At 36.6% G+C, this 19,594-nt stretch overlaps 1 protein-coding gene across 1 annotated transcript; it reads left to right on the top strand.

The window, feature by feature from the left end:
• The first annotated feature begins 3,451 nt into the window (after nucleotides 1-3,451).
• cyp2a6.4 (cytochrome P450 family 2 subfamily A member 6 gene 4 [provisional]) lies at nucleotides 3,452-18,689 on the top strand. The gene is made up of 9 exons (XM_004917091.3): nucleotides 3,452-3,640; nucleotides 4,816-4,978; nucleotides 7,801-7,950; nucleotides 8,288-8,448; nucleotides 9,633-9,809; nucleotides 10,073-10,214; nucleotides 11,881-12,068; nucleotides 15,317-15,458; nucleotides 16,875-18,689. Exons 1-9 carry the CDS (start codon nucleotides 3,464-3,466, stop codon nucleotides 17,054-17,056), a joined length of 1,482 nt encoding a protein of 493 aa, XP_004917148.2. The 5' UTR covers nucleotides 3,452-3,463; the 3' UTR covers nucleotides 17,057-18,689.
• The last annotated feature ends 905 nt before the right edge of the window (nucleotides 18,690-19,594 follow it).

The raw sequence follows: 19,594 nt of genomic DNA, 5'->3' as shown, positions 1-19,594 counted from the left end.
TTATGCCTTTGGAGAATTGTCACAACTTTTTCATTGCCATTATAACTTTTGCGAATTATCGCAACTTTCGTATTAAGAGCTCGAAAAAGTTGCGACAATTCGCGAAAAAGTCGCAAAGTACTGATCATTACGAAAAAAACCAATTCGGACGCTTTTCGGACGTTCGTGGATTAGTAAATGTGCCCCTTAGAGAGTGTGTTAGTCATCTGCATTATTTGAACAATTTTTTGCCAAATCAGTCACTTAGAAAGCCTGACTTGATTACTCTAATAATGAGCGAATCTGTCATGTTTCGCTTCACAGGAAAATTTGCAATAGGACAGGAAAATGTGCGAAACAGCAAAAAATCTGCGAAGCATTTGTCACACGCATCTTTTTTTGCAGTGACAGTGTCTATTTTGATGCAACCATGCCCATTTTGACACGACTGCTGAAGTTTCACAAAACAATTAGCCAATGGCGAAATGCGGAAATTCGCTGCAAATCTATGCCTGGCGAAAAAATTCGCTCATCACTACTAAAGGCAACTGTTTGGGATTTATTCATGTGTACTGTGTAGTTTATAGTGTGAATGGTGGCTTCCTTCATCTAGTGGCTTAATGGATCAGTTTAGCTGCAGTGTAGTTTAAAAATATGTTCGGGAATGCAACCCCCCCTTGAAATTTACCTCTAGTCAAACTATTTAAGCTCAAATGGGGGTGAGAACCAGCCCAAATCAATTGCCTAAAGGTTGTGTCTAGATTAATGAAAAGGGCCTTTTTTATTGGGAGAGATTGTAGAAGAACATAAGTTAATTTAGGGAGGAATATCATCTCTATAGGTTGTATTCTAGCCATAGGACTTACTGTAGCAGTAGACTGGCACTCCAAAAAGTTGCTATTTAAAGCAGTCTTTGTGGCTGTAAATACAAGACATCAAGAGATCCATAACATTAAAATAAATACTCCTTTAAATTAAAATGTTTTTGGGTGGAAATTACTTTTAATGTAGAAGATGGAAAATGTAACAATATGAAAGACTGAAGACTTACAACTTTATATATTAATGAAGATGGAAAGGTTAGGTAACCCTTAGTGATTATAATCACTTACCTGAGACACTGGGCTGGTGCTCCTGTTCTCTGAAAACTGCACAGGCCTGGGTACTACAGTAGGAGCACCGTGCCTCCATGTTCTTATTCATCAATCTCCGCTATGGTGGATCCAGGCGCATGAAAAAAAATGCCGGCTTGGACCTGTGAATTTTTCAGCCAACAGGAGCACAATTACTTTATAATCCCTCGGGGGTGCCTAATGCACATTTTCAGACTTGTATTTGCTCATGTACTGTGGCTTGTTTCTCAGTTTGATTCTACTTTTGTATAAAATAAACATACTTTATTACTGCAAATTCAACAGCAAATAGTCAGAAAAAACACTTGCACTGCGTTTTTTTCAAAAGGGCGTTTCAGGACTCTGTGCTCTTTTACTAGAATACACACCCAGATTCCCAGAGAATTCCATATCTTAGGGATTAGCCTAAATTGTTAATAAGCAGAAGCAAGACGAATCATCTTGCATTTTTAGTGTCAATATTAAGCTGCTGCCTCCTATGCTTCAGGATACCATTATGGGTCATAATGAGTGAAATTAGGACTCACCACAGTCCACCATAGTGAAATGCTGCTGTTCTCTATTATTTCTATATGATTTTTTAAAAACTATCAACAAATAAAAATTACAGTTCATCCTTTGATAAACAGGACTTTAAAAATCCCATAACTATGCCCCAACATGCAGATCTAATAATAGCAAATGAGGCCTGTCTTTTCTCAGACAGGCCTTCCTGATCAATGTCTGGCCCAAAACCTATGTTGATAGGGCAGGCTTGATTTTCATGTTGGAATGACAGGCTTCTCATATCCCCCCTTCATGGGGGCAATTTATTAATTAGTAAAGACAGTTCAGATGACCTTGACCAGATCAGCTGCCGAACTGATCTGAAGGACCTGAGTTGGCAGCTTAAATCTGCCCCTGCATGGCCAATTTAAGGAAAGGAGTGGATAGAAATGACATCTGTGTTTTTTTCTATGCAACAGACTGTGCTTTTTATGTCATGCAAAACAGAACAAATGGTAAAAATTCTTAAAAATTTTATCAGCGGGTAAAAACATAAATTTAGATACAAAACTGTAATAGGTGAAAGAGTTTACATATCCCTTGCCCTTAGTATACTGGCGTTGATTACTGAAGTTTTAGGTGACCAACATATTGTGATCAAAATTGCGGTGCATGACAAATCCTTGAGATTATGTCATCTCTTTTAGAATCAAAGAATGCCTTTATAATCCACTATTATTACTATTTGATATATATCACACAGCATTAAACAGTTTATTATATTAGCCCACATACTCAATCTTAACAGCATGTCCAGGCTGCATGTCCTTCACAATTTGAGCCATATGTTGTGCAACAAGGAATAGAGTACCCTGTCATTCAATAGGGATTATGTTTGGTCTTATACCTATTAGTAAATCTCTTGCAAGTTGTACTCTGTTCTGTAGGTATATTTAATACCCCTCATGCCACTTTGTGCATGGTTCCAAAGGAAGCCCTGTACTTATCACCTGGCCAATATCAAGTCAAAAGTAAAACACCCTTGTGCCTCTGTGCACCCCTTCACATTAGTAGGCACAATGGGAGTATTGGCACTGTGGAAAGAACACATTTAAGATAATTTGTAAATCCAAAGGAATATAGTAAATAATATTTAAAAAAAACTACTTTTTAGTGGGTAATAAGTGGCATGTTCTAAGAAAAAAAAAACAGTTGCCATTGTGGTTACAGTATGAAATAAGCAAAATACAGTGCACATGCCATCCGGAATTCAAGTTATTTGTTAATCAACTGAATCATAAATCTAAATTGAGAGTTCCAATACTAGCCATAATGCCAGACCATCAATCAAAATACAGCATCTAACAAAGAGGTATTTTATCCAGGAGCAGCTGATATAGCAGTAACTGGTACATTTTCTTCATTGCAAAGTGACACAGGATGTTTTGTCGCTCATGTGAAATCAGTTCACATTTAGATGATAAAACAGCAAAAAATGCCTTCTTCTGCATTTTCATACATCATAGTGGGAAGGTATTTTTCCAGTGTGACAATTCACATTAAGCTTTAGTCTTTCTTTAAAAGCATATTGCCAAGATTTATGCAGGTTCAATCTATGACATAGCTTCTGAAAACTTGTAGGCACAATCTTTTATCTTTGCGTTTGAGCAGAGGTCATCGCAGCACTGACTGGCCAGTTGAGAATGGGTATTTTCAATTTACTTTCCTCTTAAAGCAAGAATCAACAAGTGTATGATGTACAGTATGAGTAATGTGATTCATTTACAAATTAACTCCACCCAAACATGTTATATATCTGCAACTTTGATTCAGATAACAACTGGTTTATCTTCACAGTATGCAAAATGGATGTTGCAGGGCTTGGAACATTTCTTCTTGTGCTCATAACATTCATATTAACCCTTTCCTCATGGAACACAATGTACAAGAAAGTTAACCTTCCTCCTGGTCCTACTCCTCTTCCTCTAATTGGAAACTTGATGAATATAAAGAAAGGCAAGATGGTTAATTCTCTTATGAAGGTAGGTATATACCCCATCTTTATAAAGTTCTCAAAGTTCTTCTTATAATTGTAAATCCAAATAGGCTGCAGCACTCACAGATCTCTGGTATTTGAAATATTTTAGGCATCTTCGTTTAGTAAAACATATGTTTTTTTTTTATTAAAAAATAGGATATGTGCCCAATAGGAACAAAGTAAAAATTACTCCTATTCAAAAAATGTGAACTGTTATGATTAAAAACATCATGCTATACATGTCATAGCCATACATGTGGGATAGTTTTAGCTATGTTTTATTGTACAGTTATGGGACCTATTATCGAGAATCCTTAGGACCTGGGATTTTCCAGATAAGGAATTTCTGTAATTTGGATCACCATACTTGTGGGGGCAGATTTACTAAACTCCATAAGTTCTCATTTTTTTTTTGTATTTTTAAATTCATTTTCCCAAATGTCCAATATTTACTAAAGAGAAAAAAAAGTCGCATGGAAAACTTGCTGCGAGAAAAGTTGCAAAAACTCGACTTTTTCGAATTTTTGTTGCGAAAATCACAATTTTATCGCATTGTCACTTCGACAATTTGAAATAGTCTGAATTTTTGGACAAAATCCAGGGAAATCTGTAAAGCTTCAAGACAAAAGAAAAATCTTCAAGGAAATGGAAGGGACCTTTGCCATTGACTTCTACATGAACTCAGCAAGTTTAAACTGACGAATTGTTGAAGCCTTTTAAACACATAGTAAATCTCGGAAAAGTTGCAGCATTTTTTTCTCTGCGACTTTTTTGAAAAAAAAATTAAATTGAGTTTAAACTTAAAAAACAATGGTAAGTAAATAAGTTATTTATTATACATATATTATATATTAAATAAAACCGATTTATACATTATATCTTAGTTGGGATGAAGTACAAGCTACTGTTTTATTATCACAGAGAAAAAGGAAATAATTTTTAAAAATGGGAATTATTTGATTAAAATGGAGTCTATGAGTTTTTTGCATAACAGGTTTCCAGATAATGGATCTGATACCTGTAGTTTCAGTACCTCAATATTCTGAGTTATATTTAGAATGTTCTTCCCCGTGCTACTGAAGAGAATTCTGTCCTAGTTTTGTCAAACTGATAACAAAATAGGTAAATTAATATTAACCAAAATGTTTGTTTTTTATATATATTTGTTTGTTTTTCTAGCTGTGGGAGCAGTATGGAGCAGTTTATACATTATACTTTGGCACAAAACGTATTATTGTCCTTTGTGGTTATGATGCAGTTAAAGAAGCACTTGTTAATCAAGCTGAAGATTTTGGAGCTCGTGGAAAAATAAGTACCTTAGATCCAGTGACCCAAGACTATGGTAAGAAAAAGTAAAAAACAAGGAATCAATCGACACTCAGTCACTCGACTACCCTCTACTACTCTAGTCGCCTATAGATAAGTATTGTATTACCACATAATTAACACATTTATTATAGGCACATTACCCCTTTTTTCAAGTGATTAGATCAAGTTTTATTCTTCAATTAAACAAAATGTATATGCATATATAGAAATTCCATCTTGTATATATATATATATATATATATATATATATATATATACAGATATATATATTATTTTTTTAATTTTATTTTTTTCTAATTTAGTGTATGCAGTAATTTACTGCTTTTCAACTAAAAAATTTAAATGTTTTAAAGGAACAGTTCAGTGTAAAAATGGAACCGGGTAAAATGGATAGACTGCACAAAATAAAAAATATTTGTAATATAGTTAGGCAAAAATGTAATCTATAAGGGCTGGAGTGAGCCAGAACACTACTTTCAACTTTCTAACCTGTTACTTAGTCAGTGACTTTGGGGGGGGGGGCACATGGGACATAACTGTTTAGTTAGTTTGTGAGCAAACAGGTCAGAAAGCAAACTTACTGAACAGTTATGTCCCATATGGTCCCCCCTCAAGTCACTTATTGGTTACTGACTGCTAACTGCTTAGAGAGCTGTAAAGGAGGAAGTAGTGTTATGGCCATTATGTTAGACATCTGCCCACTCCAGCCTTTATAGATTACATTTTTGCCTAACTAACTATATTGAAAACATTTTTGTTTTGTGCAGTGTATCTATTTTGCCCATTTTTACACTGAACTGCTCCTTAAAAGTAATTAAAAAATAATTCCCTGTTGCCCTGCAATGGTAAACAAAGCCACGGGGGCAGCCATTCAAGCTGGAAAAAAAGAGAAAAGGCACAGGTTACATAGCAGATTACAGATCTGTAAAATGTAATGGGAATCTACACAGCTTATTTGTTATCTGCTATGTAACCTGTGCCTTTTCTCCTTTTTTCAAAATTTGAACAGCTGCCCTTATTGCTACACAGCAGATTTTTTTATAAAAACTATAGTTGTATTTCTCAAGCAAACACATGACCAGTGCAGGACAATAGTATATATTATACATATTTTTTTTTTTATACAATTTATTTTTTTGTGTAACTGTTCCTTTAAGACAACCATTAATGTCCAGATTCGGTCAGTAGTATGTAGGTAACATTAGGGAAGGGTTTTAATATACTGTATAATGCCATTGAATACATTCAGTCTTTCCAGACTAATAATCTTATCTGCTGATGTCCCTACACAGCAGCTAGATGAATCTCAGCTTCTTCCTACAGCTTCCTTCAACAGGATCCACACATTCAATGTGATGTTCTAGTGAGTGATGCACAGTCAAGTCCATTTATTAAGGCCATATGATAATTGTTTAGTTAACTTTAAGGATGTTCAGTGTTGTATCCTTTAGAATTACAAGTACTTAAGCGACCTGAGTAAACCACCTGATATACATGTGAATACTGCTCTAGACCCTGAATAAACAATACAGTAATACAAATGGTAGGCAGTGTCAGAAATGAAATATTTATTAGGTGCACAACACCTCGGTGCTCTATGCCCCCTCAGCTTCTCCCTTCTAATACATGTTGCGTCATTGGACTCTTTATCAGAAGAGGTGTTACCTCCTCTGAATACCTCCTGGGTAAAGCATCCAATAACACAAAACGTGTCAGAAGGGAGGATCTCAAGGACCATGGAGCACTGAGGTACCACTGTTCTTTTGGTATGGTTGATTTTTTGGAATATTGGATACATTTATGATTGTTTTTTGCACCTAATAAATTTTAAATGTCTGACACTGCCTGCCATTAATATTGCTTTTACTGATGTCTGCAGCAAAATAATAGGGCCCCTTTTAAAATCCACAAGATGAAAAGACTTCAGTTGGGTTTACACTGAAAACTACTGTAGTTCACATGGCCTTAGGACTAAATACTAGTGTTGCAAAAACCTCTGATCTTCAGATCTATATTTCACAGAGATTCCTATAGCACACTGAGTTTTGAGACCTGTGCTCCTGTCACTCAAATATACCTACCCTGCCTGTTGCTATTTTTAAATCATTTTGAAAGAGAATCGGATTTCCGATTGTAGAAGCTGTTATATTGAGATTACATGGGAATACAGAAGTGAACATATTTTAATAATCTCTGCTTGTTAGCACCAATGTCTGTTAGATCAGGGGTCCCCAACCACCGGTCCGGGGACCGGTGCCGGGCCGTGGGCTGTTCTGAACCGGGCCACCTCTGCTCCCAATTACTTGTGATCCCAACTCCCTAATGCGTTACACAGCCATGACAGTAGCTATGCGAAGCCCAGGAAGATTTCTGCTGATTACAACAAGGACCTAAATACTTTATTAAGCTGTATGTAATAATAATATTAATAGTAAAGTGTATAATATAAAATTTAACTAGCACTAGTTGTGCCACCCCCCATCCCCAGTCCTTGGAAAAATTGTCTTGCTTGAAACCGGTCCATGGTGCAAAAAAGGTTGGGAACCACTGTGAATGAAAAGTTGATGCAGAAAATGGCATCAGAGTTTCTCCCGTTTACCTAAGAGAACTGTGGCAGTCAAAAATGCCAGTGCTCTAAGTATTAGACATGACAAGGAAATACCTGCAGTTATGTCCTTATATGCAGATATAGGACATCCACTTACAGCAAACAATAAGGCTACTTTTGTGCTTTAGCAATGGCTGGCAAACTAAAAAATCTATATAATGTTATGTTTATGTTATAATGTTATTTGTGTGCAAATTTACAACTGATCAGTATCATTTCTCTTTTAGGACTCAGTTTTAGCAATGGAGAACGTTGGAGGCAAATGCGTCATTTCACTTTGAAGACCCTGAAGAACTTTGGAATGGGAAAGAAAAGTATAGAAGAGAAGATTCAGGAGGAGGCTCTGTGTTTGGTTGAGGAAATTAGGAAGTCTGGAGGTCAGTACACTGTGAATGGTTGTTACATTGATTACATTGTTTCATTAATTTATGGGGCAGCAGAAACATGCTTGAGAATAGAAATTGATGTGTTTCAATTATTATGTTACATAAATATTTGGATTCAGGTCAGTAAATAAGATATTTTTGTAATTTTAGCTACAGATGTAGTCAGAAAGAAATCATTTTGGTCTTTGTGGCAGGCCATGTTCTTGATCATTTCCCTATCTTCACATACAAAAGGTTGGGGGCTCATATATATAATTTATAAGCATATTAATCTAATATAAATGGAAATAAAAATTGTTCTTAAGTCCTTTTTGTTTTTTACTCATAGAAACACCAGTTGATCCTTCAAAACTAATTATGGATGCTGTGTCCAATGTATTCTGTTCCATTATGTTTGGAAGGCGGTTTGAGTACAATGAAGAGAAATTTTCAAACCTACTTACTAATGTGAATGAGATTTTCCGCCTTATGAGCAATACATGGGGTCAGGTACAGTGGAATTATTATTCATTTTATTATCTCAATGCATTGTGTGTTGTGAGACTCAGCTTACAGCAGTGGTTCCCAAACTGAGGTGCTGAGCAGCTTGAGGACAACTGGAGCAGTAGAATGAGGGGGTGGGGGGTGAAATTTATGGAGAATGCTAATTTGGTCTCCTAGATACACCTGAAAGCCCAACTCTGGCAAAAAGGTTCAATCCAAGGAAAAGTTTGATTACCACTTGCCTTGAGATGCTATGATTTTTTCCCAGTCAGTGAATACACTTTACAGATTCTTAAACTTATAATAATGGTTTAGTTTTGAACCCCCTTTTAGCACCCTGTCCTGCACTTTGTAAATTAGGCCCTTAAAATGTAACCAAGATTACTTCTTGGCTGTATTGTGTAGTTATTGCTTAAGGAGTTATTTACAAAAGCCATAGATGGAAAGTCTGTAAGAGGCACAAAATCACACATATTAATCCTCCTTTAATAATCAATTGGGTGTATGGATTGGTGGGTGTGGGTTGTGTGTGCTGGGTTTACTTGGAAGGGTTGAACTTGATGGACTCTGGTCTTTTTTCAACCCTATGTAACTATGTAACTATGTAATTGCAGCTGTGTCCTTGCTGCTCTCTGCAAAGCAGGCATCTGAATAGCCATAGGGCAGGAGGTAAGGACAGGGCAATTTAGCATCCTGCGGCCACCAGTACTAACTAACCTGAGCATCTAAATGTTGTGCAAGTTAGGGTGAAGGATGGAGGAATGCCTACATGCCACATCTAGCCTGCTCCTCATGAATACAGCACTGCTGAAATGAATGGATTAGGAAGTTGGAGGCAGTAGTATAGGTGGTGATAGGTGGATTAAAAAGTTGGAGGCAGTAGTATAGGTGGTGATAGGTGGATTAAAAAGTTGGAGGCAGTAGTAGTTAAGTACAGCAGTTTTAACTAAAAAAAAAAGAGTGCAGGCCAAGCGTGCAAGCCATGTAGAGCAGGCCAAAAGTTAAATATACTGAGTGAAGCCCAGTGTTTTGTTGTGAAAAACTTTGTAAGTAAAGAATTCTGCATAAACAAATTAGTCTGCCATAATTCACTTTAAAATGGAAATGAGAAACACTGTCAAGAATGTAACCAATGCACATCTTATTGATTACCAACAATATTATTCTATAAATTCCTTTTCTTTGAACAGCTTGAAAGCATTTTTCCCAGTGTAATGGCATACATTCCAGGACCCCATAAGAAGAAAAATACACTTTCAGAAGAACTGATTTCATTCTTGCACGAGAGAGTGAAGTCCAACCAAGAGACATTTGATCCTAGTGCCCCTAGAGATTTCATTGACGAATATTTGATGAAAATAGAGCAGGTATTTTATTTATTCCTTGTCTATGAAGATGTCCCAGAATACAGAAATTGTATTCCAGGCCTTACAAGAAGAGAACTGCCCTTGCAAAAGAACTTATGTTCTTACACAAAGAGTGAGCTATTTGGGCAAAATATATTTACTGTCATTGGGAAGGTTAAGCATAAATATTTGTAGCCTTTTCTTTTACTTGTTTGTTTGTATGTGTTCACATCCTGACTGCATCACCATGTTGCTATTTTATAATCTCTTCCCTGTATTTTCAGGAAAAAAAGAATCCCAATTCCGAATTTACTATGAGGAACACGTTACTGACATTTTTCAGCATTTTTCTTGGAGGAACAGAGACATCTACAACCACTATCAAGCATGGTCTGCTACTGTTGATCAAGTATCCGGAAATACAAGGTGCATGATTTTTTATTTAAGCCTGCATACAATCTAACTCTGCATCATTTTGATGCCATGTTATGGCCCCTTGTGGTTTTTTTTTTTTAACACTGGATTATGGTTCAGAATTTTTAGTAATACAGGTATGGGATCTACTATTTGTAAAACCATTATCCAGAAAGCTCCGAATTATGGGAAGATCATCTCCCTTAGGCTCAATTTTAACCAAATGATACAAAATTTATAAACTTTTCCCCTTTTTCTCTGTAATAATAAAACAGTACCCTGTACTTGATCACAACTAAGGTATAATTAATCCTTATTAATGTTTAAATTATATTTTAGTAGACATATGGGGATCTAAATTATGGAACGACCCCATATCTGGAAAATCCCAAGTCCCAAACATTCTGGATAACAGGTCCCATACATGTACATACAGCATGGCAATTGTATGTAACAGAGAAAAGAATATAACTACATATTCATTTTGGTGTCTATTCTTAAAGGCACAATATTAAGACACATATTCATGAAAAAAAGAAAAAAATATGTAAGATATCAGGTGTTTCCCTACCCCTTTGTTTATAGGTAGTAGCTGTATTTAAGAAAGGACAGTAATATTTTAATATTTTTTCACTTTACAAAGAACAAAGTGTTTTCACAGACACTTGAGACACTTAAGAACTTAAAGGGGATATACATTTTTTACCAGGTACAAGTATAGGACCTCTTATCCAGAATTATCGGGACCAAGGGTATTCCAGATAAGGGGTATTTCCGTAATTTGGATCTCCATACCATAAGTCTACTAAAAAAATCAATAAAACATTAAATAAACCCAATAGGATTGTTTTGCCTCCATTAAGAATTAATTATCTTAGTTGGGATCAAGTACAAGGTACTTTTTTATTATTACAGAGAAAAAGGGAATCAGTTTTAAAAATCTGTATTATTTGATTAAAATGGAGTCTATGGGGAAAAAGGCTTTCTGTAATTTGGGGGTTTCTGGGTAACGGGTTTCTGGATAATGGATCCCATACCTGTATTACCAAAGTGGTAGGGCTTTGCAAAAGAAACGCTTTTCCAAATGTAATCTAATTGTTCCCATTATAAATAACATTTGTGCTTCCCACATCTCAGGATTAAAGCTATATAAATGAGTAAAGTAGGAAGCAAAGCAGGCATGCACACTAGTGATTTAAGTCACAGCTATACTTGCTTAAGATTTGTACCGGCTGCCAGCGTCTGCATTACTGGAAAGAAGGAAGGGGGTGGCAGCCCCCTACAGAGCCAGCATCCAAAGCTGTCTATCCATTAAAGGGTTACATTAATAGTTTTCAAAATTTAAACAATCAATTTTTTGTACCATGATTATATTTAGGTGTTTCTTTTAAAAGTCCAACCATAAGTCTCAGTGAAGAGACATGCCTGTACCGGCAACGTACACTCTTTCCATATCTTAATTATATTCCTATGTTTTTTTAAACCAATCTTTTAGTTTATGAATAAGAGTGCCCTGCTTTTTCTTATATATGGTAAACTCAGGCAGACTGAGAATATGATGTTTTTTTCAAAATATGATTGCAAAAAAATGATAAAACCTATATTTACAAAACCTTTTTTAAAGTTGCTTAGCATTCCATTATCTTTCATTGTGAAAAGATTTTTGCTAAAATTACAGCTAAGCTTCATATGGAAATTGACCATGTGATTGGAAGAAACAGAATTGTGAATATAAATGATCGCAATGCAATGCCCTATATGGAGGCTGTGATAAATGAAATCCAACGATTCAGTGACATTGCCCCTTTAAATGCTCCACGAAAGGTCACTAAGGACGTACAGTTCAGAGGATATAGCATTCCCAAGGTAATGAAAAGCTTGTTAGACTGTACCTAACATATTGGTGCTTCCTTGTGCATTTGGGTGCCCTTGTCCTTTAAAGGGATACTGCATTAGAATCAAAACATTTTGTCAGTGCCTGAACCAATGGGTTAGAAAAACATAAGTGCTAAATTATTTTGGCGGGATTACCTCTAGCAATTAACCAGATCTAAACCTGTAATTGTCAGAGCAAAACAAATTGTTGATTAGTCGGCTGCGCAGGTGCAATTTAGCATCTATGTTAGCAAAAAAATTACAAAATTATTTACTAAAATTTTGAAAAAAAACTATAACTATATGTTCTTTGGGCACAATGTCTTAACTTAAATGTCTTAAAAATTCTCATTGGTACCTATGACCTGGCAATGTGAACAGACTGGACATCAGATACTCTATAATAAAATCGATATTATTTGTGCCAATAGTACAGTGGTTTCTACCTCATGTAGCAGCTTTCAGGTACAGAGTAATGCACAGTTCCATGCCAGCCCAATTTCCATTGCTAGACATTTTCAAATAATGTAACTCATCTTAATTATATCTACATAGGACTTTTAAATGGGATTCTCAAAACATTTTGCACATTAAAACTTTTGTTTAAGTGTACCCTTTATATTTTTATACAGTATTTATGAAGTGTTTTCACCTCACTATCTGCAAAAAAATCTCATAAAAACAGATGCAGAAAACACCCTTTTTAGTAAATGGATGATGTTCCAATTTATGTTGAAGACATGAGGCAAAAAAGGTATTCAATAAACTTTCCAGTAAGTTTATTTTTTACCCAACATACATATTCTGTCTACACCTCTAGTCAGCAGTTCCACAATCCCCATCTTTAAATGTCTCACATGAGAATTATGTGTATCTATAAAGCTTCTATATAAAAGCATGTCAGTGGAGCCCTTTCTGATTTTACCCAGGGTTGCAAAAGATGATTCTGCTTGGGGTGGGAGTTAAATTACCCACAAATAACTTTAACTCATTTCTACCCACCCTCCCTCATTTAAAAATCAGAATTAGTGGCAAAAATATGGGAGGGGCACAGCCCCCCCCTCAAGCCACCCAGTTTTGACACCTATGGTTCTTAAGATTTCTTTATAGATTTGTTCTAGTTCAAAACTGGTACCATGCATTTAACATATCGGCCACCACTACTGCATTCTATGAAAGGGGTGGTTCACCTTTAAATGAACTTTTAGTATGTTATAGAATGGCTAATTCTAAGCAAGCTTTCAGTTGGTCTTAATTATTATTATTATTATTATTTTATTTTTTTTATGTTTTTGAATTAGGTGACTTCTTCTGGTTCTTTCCAACTATTGCTCTGTGAGGCTTTATTGTTACTTTTTATTATTACTTTCTCTATTCAAGTCCCCTCCTATAAATATATAAGTCTGTTATTCAAACCACTTGTCATTGCTAAGGTAAATTGAATCCAAGCAACCAGATAACTGCTGAAATTCCACACACACAAATAATAAAAAATGAAGACCAAATGCAAATTGTCTCAGAATATTACTCTTTACACCATGCTAAAAGTTAACTCAAAAGTGAACAACCCCTTTAAGCAAATACTTTAACTCTGGTTTCCAAAGCATTACTAAAAAACAGTGTTCCCAAACCAGTGGCTCGTGAGTAACATGTTGGTCCCCAACCTCTTGGATGTTGCTCTCAGTGGCCTCAAAGCAGGGGCTCATTTTTGAATTTCTGGTAAGAAGGCAAGTTTTGGTTGCATAAAAGCCAAGTATAATCCCAAACAGAGCCTTCTGTAGGCTGCCAGTCCACATAGGGGCTACCAAATAGCCAACTATAACTCTCATTGGCACACCTTTTTCATGCTTGTGTTGCTCCCCAACATTTTTTACATTTAAATGTGGCTTTTATGGTATAAAAGGTTGGGGATCCCTGCCGAAAACCAACACTGGACTCCTGCCATGATCAGAGGGCAGTGTGTATACCAGTACTTTGCACAATATCTCTTGTGTTTAGAACATAGGGACCATACAAGTAACCATACAAACCCATTTCTTTGTAGGATTTTAAAGTGGCAATATACACCAATATTAATGTTAGCAAAATAAAAAGAGCATGCACTGAAACATGCTCAATCTACTATTTTCATCTTCTGATTCTCAATGCTCCCTGTTAATTGCTGCCTATGTCTCAGGCTTCCAGGTAAAGATAAATTCATTTTAATGGGGTGTAAATTTTGAGGAATAATTTGATTAAACTCTTTTTCCTCCTCCCACAACTGATCAAAAGAAAAACATAGAAGTGCTGGGATAAACATTTAAATGAAAATGTATTCTCTTCCCTGTTCCATGTTTTTTTACCACATGAAAAAAACATAAAAAAGTGCTTATTTACAGCTGCAGCTGTAGGTGTGCAAAAATGGTTCAGTTATTTGTGCCATTCACTAGGTACCTGTCCTTTCCTATAGTTGTGCTCAGCACAAGTGCGACTGTCCCACCCCCCATATCCCTGGCTGTGTTAGTACACCCAGATTGGGCCTAAAGGATCATGTCAAAGCGTAATTTTGATTTTGCTTTCCAAAAATTACACCATCCTGTTATATTCTTTGTGCAATTGCATCCAAAATTGCACTTTGCTGAAAATGGGCCCTGTAGATATTGAAACAGTATGCAGAAACCAGTTACTGATCCATGAACAACATATAACTCCTCTTTAGGGCTCTGGTACACGGGGAGATTAGTCGCCCGCGGCAAAACTCCCTGCTCGCGGGCGACTAATCTCCCCGAGTTGCCTTCCCTCTGCCATCCCACCGGCGAACATGTAAGTCGCCGGCGGGATGGCAGACGCGGCGGGGCGATTTCGGGAAAACGCCGAAAAAGCCTCGCGAGTCTTTTTCGGCGATTTGCGCGAAATCGCGCCGCCGCGTCTGCCATCCCGCCGGCGACTTACATGTTCGCCGGTGGGATGGCAGAGGGAAGGCAACTCGGGGAGATTAGTCGCCCGCGAGCAGGGAGTTTTGCCGCGGGCGACTAATCTCCCCGTGTACCAGAGCCCTTAAGGTCTGCATGAATTAATCAGAAGATTGACTGAGATAAAAAAGGTTTGCAAGGCAAAGTAATCTCCGCAGGAAACTTAACATGTCATGTTATGTATGGGTATGATTATTGTGAAAAAAACAGCTGCCAACACTTATCAAAACATGGAGATGATACTTAGAAAATAGAAAATACCAGCATCATAGTTTTTTACTCTTTCAGGACACAGAAATCTACCCATTGCTATGTACTGTTCACCGTGATCCCAAGTACTTTTCCTCTCCATATGAATTTAACCCTAGCCACTTTTTGGATGAACAAGGCAGATTCAGGAAAAGTGAAGCAATGATGGCATTCTCAGCAGGTAATAAATGCTCTTAAAAACTTAAGATTTAAGGAAATCTTAGTGATATTTGTGTTACTGACAAGGCTGGACTGTATAAGAATAAGTAAATGATAGAGTATTTAGTAGTGCTTAGGCTTAAAATGCTCATGCATCTACAAAAAATGTTGCTAGATAGGTTGTTTATTTGTAGCACTAACAGAAAGTGTAAAATGAAGCAGGAGCAAAGGGTAAAAACAAAGAATTGTATGGCTGTTACAGTCTGATTTAAAATACACCTACCAATATTAATGCTCCTCTAAGCTTACCTGACAAAAATTTTCAGACCTGTCTGATTGAGTTAGGATGCATTAATAATAATGATATAGAAAAAAATTGTTTTGGAATAAACATTCACCTTTATGAGGTAATTACTGGACACTTGTATTTCATCCCTTTTAGAGATAGGGTAATGGATATATCAACTATTCTCTCTACATTAAGACACATTGGGACAAAATCAGTTCAGTGAGAAAAAGTTATTTTCACTGAACTGAGTCTGGCCCATTACATGACAAATCTATGCAGGCCTTATTTATGATTGCAAATGCAGTGCTAGCAAACTAAAATAGAAGCAAAGCTTTGCAAGTATTGACACTATTGAATAATTGCACTAAAATTTCTTGAAAGGAACCTTGTACTTCCTCTTAGTTTCACCTTGTCTTGCCTCTTCTGAAAAATCATATGAGCCTATTGATTCTGGGGAATACCTGAGCTTGGACATGGCAGTAATTTCAGGCTTCCCATAGTGGGTTGCTTCATTAGGCGCACCGATTTGTACCCAGTAAATCAGAGATTAATGCTGTTTTAGTGAATTCACCCAAAGCGAGGCAAGCCCCACTCCTAAGATGCTAGCTGGAATTGTGCAGGATTCACAAAAAAATGCAGAGGTATTGCACACAGTTGCAGAAAACACAACTATAAGAACAGCTTTAAAGGAGAACTAAAGTTTAAATCACTGGGTTGTACCCTAGTAAATAGTGTCATTTACCTGATAACCTGGGCCAGTTCTCCTGTTTGCTAAAAACTGCATTGGCCCAGGATCTTCTTCGGTTCCTTCCTTCTTTTTGGTCCAGTCGGCGCCTTGAGAAATGAAGAGGAAAGATTGCACTGAAGAACTTCTGTAGACATACCCCAAGCCAGTGCAGTTTCTGCTAACAGGAGCACTGGTTGGGGGTTTCATGTAAACTATTACAGTCACTGGGGGGTGCCTAATATTTGGCATCCCCAGTGATTGAGACTTTCTGTGAACAAAATGCTGCATTATAGGTTGCACTTTGCACACTACACTGTTTTTGTAAATTAACCTTGCTGTGACTAACCTTTAAAATTCTAGCTGCAATCTTGCCGTAATTATAAACATCACACTGTACTAATCAAATGTCATTACTTCTCCAGGTAAACGGATCTGTCCAGGAGAGAGCCTTGCTCGCATGGAACTCTTTTTATTTTTTACCACCATTCTACAGAACTTCACTCTCACCTCACCAACACATTTTACTGAGGATGATGTAGCTCCAAAAATGGCAGGGTTTATGAACCATCCTATTCAATATAAGGCCTCATTTATTTCTCGCTAATCCATGCTTTGTGCTAAGTGCATAGAGAGTGAGAGTATAATCATATGTAGTTTGCTTTATAGGTGCAGTTGGGCAGTTATTAAATAGGTCCTCTGCAGTTTCTTATGTGGAAGACTAGAATTCAGGGGTGCTGCTAGGTCTTAGAATCTAGGGCATTTGCCTCTTGTAAGGCTTCATTAGTTCTAAAGTAGGCAAAGTCTATAGCAAAGCTTCTGTAGCTCAACAGGGTTTGCCCTGGTTAGGAGGTAGATGTAAGACTTCATTTTTTAATTAACAATGAGCAAATTATTTTGCCAGGTTTGGTTTCGTAAAAATTAGCATGTGTCAAAGAAAACTCATGCGCAGTAAAAAATTGTTGCGTAATATCGGTGTTTTGCAAATTTTTTGCCATTTCGCAATTTTTTCACAGTGAAGTAAAACAGGTCAGATTTGCTTACCACTACTATTAATTATATAAAGGTTTTAAAGAAACAGTTTTGTTTAATTTTGGGCAAACATTTTGGACAGATGTATTCCCTATACAGGGCCCTCCATCCATTCACCTTTCAATTAACATCTAGACCTAGTTTGTCATGAGGACCATTCATGCACCCAATTGGGGGCTCTCCATCCTCTCAAATAAATAAGTGTGAAAACATTTTAGACATATTTCACCACAGAGGGCCCTGCTGGAGATGATATAAAACAATAGGAAATAGTGGAGTAGTGATTACATGTGCTCCATGCATACAAAATATTTCAGTTGGTGCAAGGAGCTGTACTCTGTTTAGTTTGGTAAATGCATTGGTAGACTTGTTGCCAGCTACTGTGCAGATAGTAAAGATAGCCAAGGTGCTGTACTGCTATGGGAACCATCCTATGCCAGTGTGTGACAAATTACTCCAATCATTCTCTCTCTCCCAAACCTTCTTTTTGCCTGTCTTCCCTAACTCATTTGCTTTTTTCTCTTTCTCTGTTTTTTGCTCTTCCTTTTTCCTGCCTTTTTTTCCCATTTTCCTTTTCTCTTTCTGTCTCTTTCTGTCATTTTCTCCTCTTTCTGCCTTTGATTCAGCTCTGCGCTATTCTACTTAACCCACTACCTCACTACTTTCTCTCTAAAGGCTGATCTCTTATACTCTCTTATTTCTTTAACTGCCAATGCAGGTCAATGAATCAGCTAATATTTGCCCAGTTTGTTTGCAGGTCTGATCTGATCATTCCAACAAAGGAATACAAGCATAGGCAGATCCATTGGGAGATATAGGGAGGTTGCAGTCAGTATCTGTCTACCATTTGTGCTCTGCATGTTACTTGAAAAAGATGCAGCCAGCAGCTATTCACATTTTGTCTCACCATGTGCAGACACCATCTGAAGAGTATAAAAGTATCCCCCCCTAAAAAAAAATCTTGCCTCTCGGTGCCATAGTGCATATTTTTTACATAAAAATAACTCCTGCATACACCATCCTTTATACATAGCTTGTGCACTGAGTTTTTTTGGAATCTAGACACCCATGCTATGATCTACACTGTTCTCTTATTGTAATTTGCAGCTATTTTGTGGTTGATTTCAAATCAATTTCTTAATTTTGTTTGTTAATTGCTCATGGAATAAAAACATATTGTATTGCTAATAAACTACATAATTATTTTTTATTCTGCAAAGAAGAATCTTTAGGTGATTGCTAAGGCAGTCGGACTACAAAATATGAACTGACTGATCTGCAAAAGGAGGTTTTTAATGTTTTGCTAAAGACCCATGCGCTAGCTATGGCCATACATCCCAGAATCCCAGAATGCAGGAAAGTTATTTAATGATTATAATATGCAGGGTAAATATGTAAGAATATATTTTAAACAGGTGGACTGAAAAAACATTACTGTTACTCTACTCCTACATTATCAGGCTGAATCCAGCTAAATAAAATACTAAATCAAGTGCAAGAGGAACAAATAGCGAGTCCAGGAAATTGAATATATAAACGCTCAGCCTTACTGCTCACACGGCACGATGCGTCAATCCCCAATAGCCCACCGCTTGGCTTTTTGGAATATCACAGGAAAAGAGGAGAGCACCATCACGCAGATGAACTGCTTCAGCCTTTGAATAATGATGGTAAAATAGGGAAGTATCAATATTTGTGGTCCTACTTTTTCTGAGATTCAAAAAAATAATGGTAAAGAAACATGGTAAAGGTTTTGTTTTACATTGTGGGTTAAAACATATTTATTTTTGTCCAAAATGCTATTTGCACAATATGATGTATTGTCAAAATTACCCTAGAGACACTGCTGAAAAGTAAGAGAAGTGAGCAAGTTAAGGACAGATATTAAAATTGTAAACAACAGAAATGCTGAAAAACTAGCACTTTGTAATTAGGAACATAATACAAATATAGTCACAAAACAAGTCGACATTGGATTCAAATTTATGAGGAAAACAATCAAGCTAGAAACAATATTTTGTCTGAACGGTCTATGACCCCTTTCCACAAGTTGGCAGACCCACAGCAAAAACATATCACAGATGTGATCACATCGGGGGCAGACTATGGCTAT

Source organism: Xenopus tropicalis, chromosome 8 (genome assembly GCF_000004195.4).
Source record: "Xenopus tropicalis strain Nigerian chromosome 8, UCB_Xtro_10.0, whole genome shotgun sequence".
Lineage (NCBI taxonomy): Eukaryota > Metazoa > Chordata > Amphibia > Anura > Pipidae > Xenopus > Xenopus tropicalis.
Note: the sequence above shows the minus strand (reverse complement) of the source record. Positions and strands in the feature narration are given on the sequence as shown.

Excerpts from the sequence above, each read along its gene's own strand:
- cyp2a6.4 (XM_004917091.3), top strand. The coding sequence starts at position 3,464 with ATGGATGTTGCAGGGCTTGGAACATTTCTTCTTGTGCTCATAACATTC. Across the intron at positions 8,449-9,632 it reads TGAGCAATACATGGGGTCAG|CTTGAAAGCATTTTTCCCAG; the intron begins GTACAGTGGAAT and ends TTCTTTGAACAG. Across the intron at positions 10,215-11,880 it reads CAAGTATCCGGAAATACAAG|CTAAGCTTCATATGGAAATT; the intron begins GTGCATGATTTT and ends CTAAAATTACAG.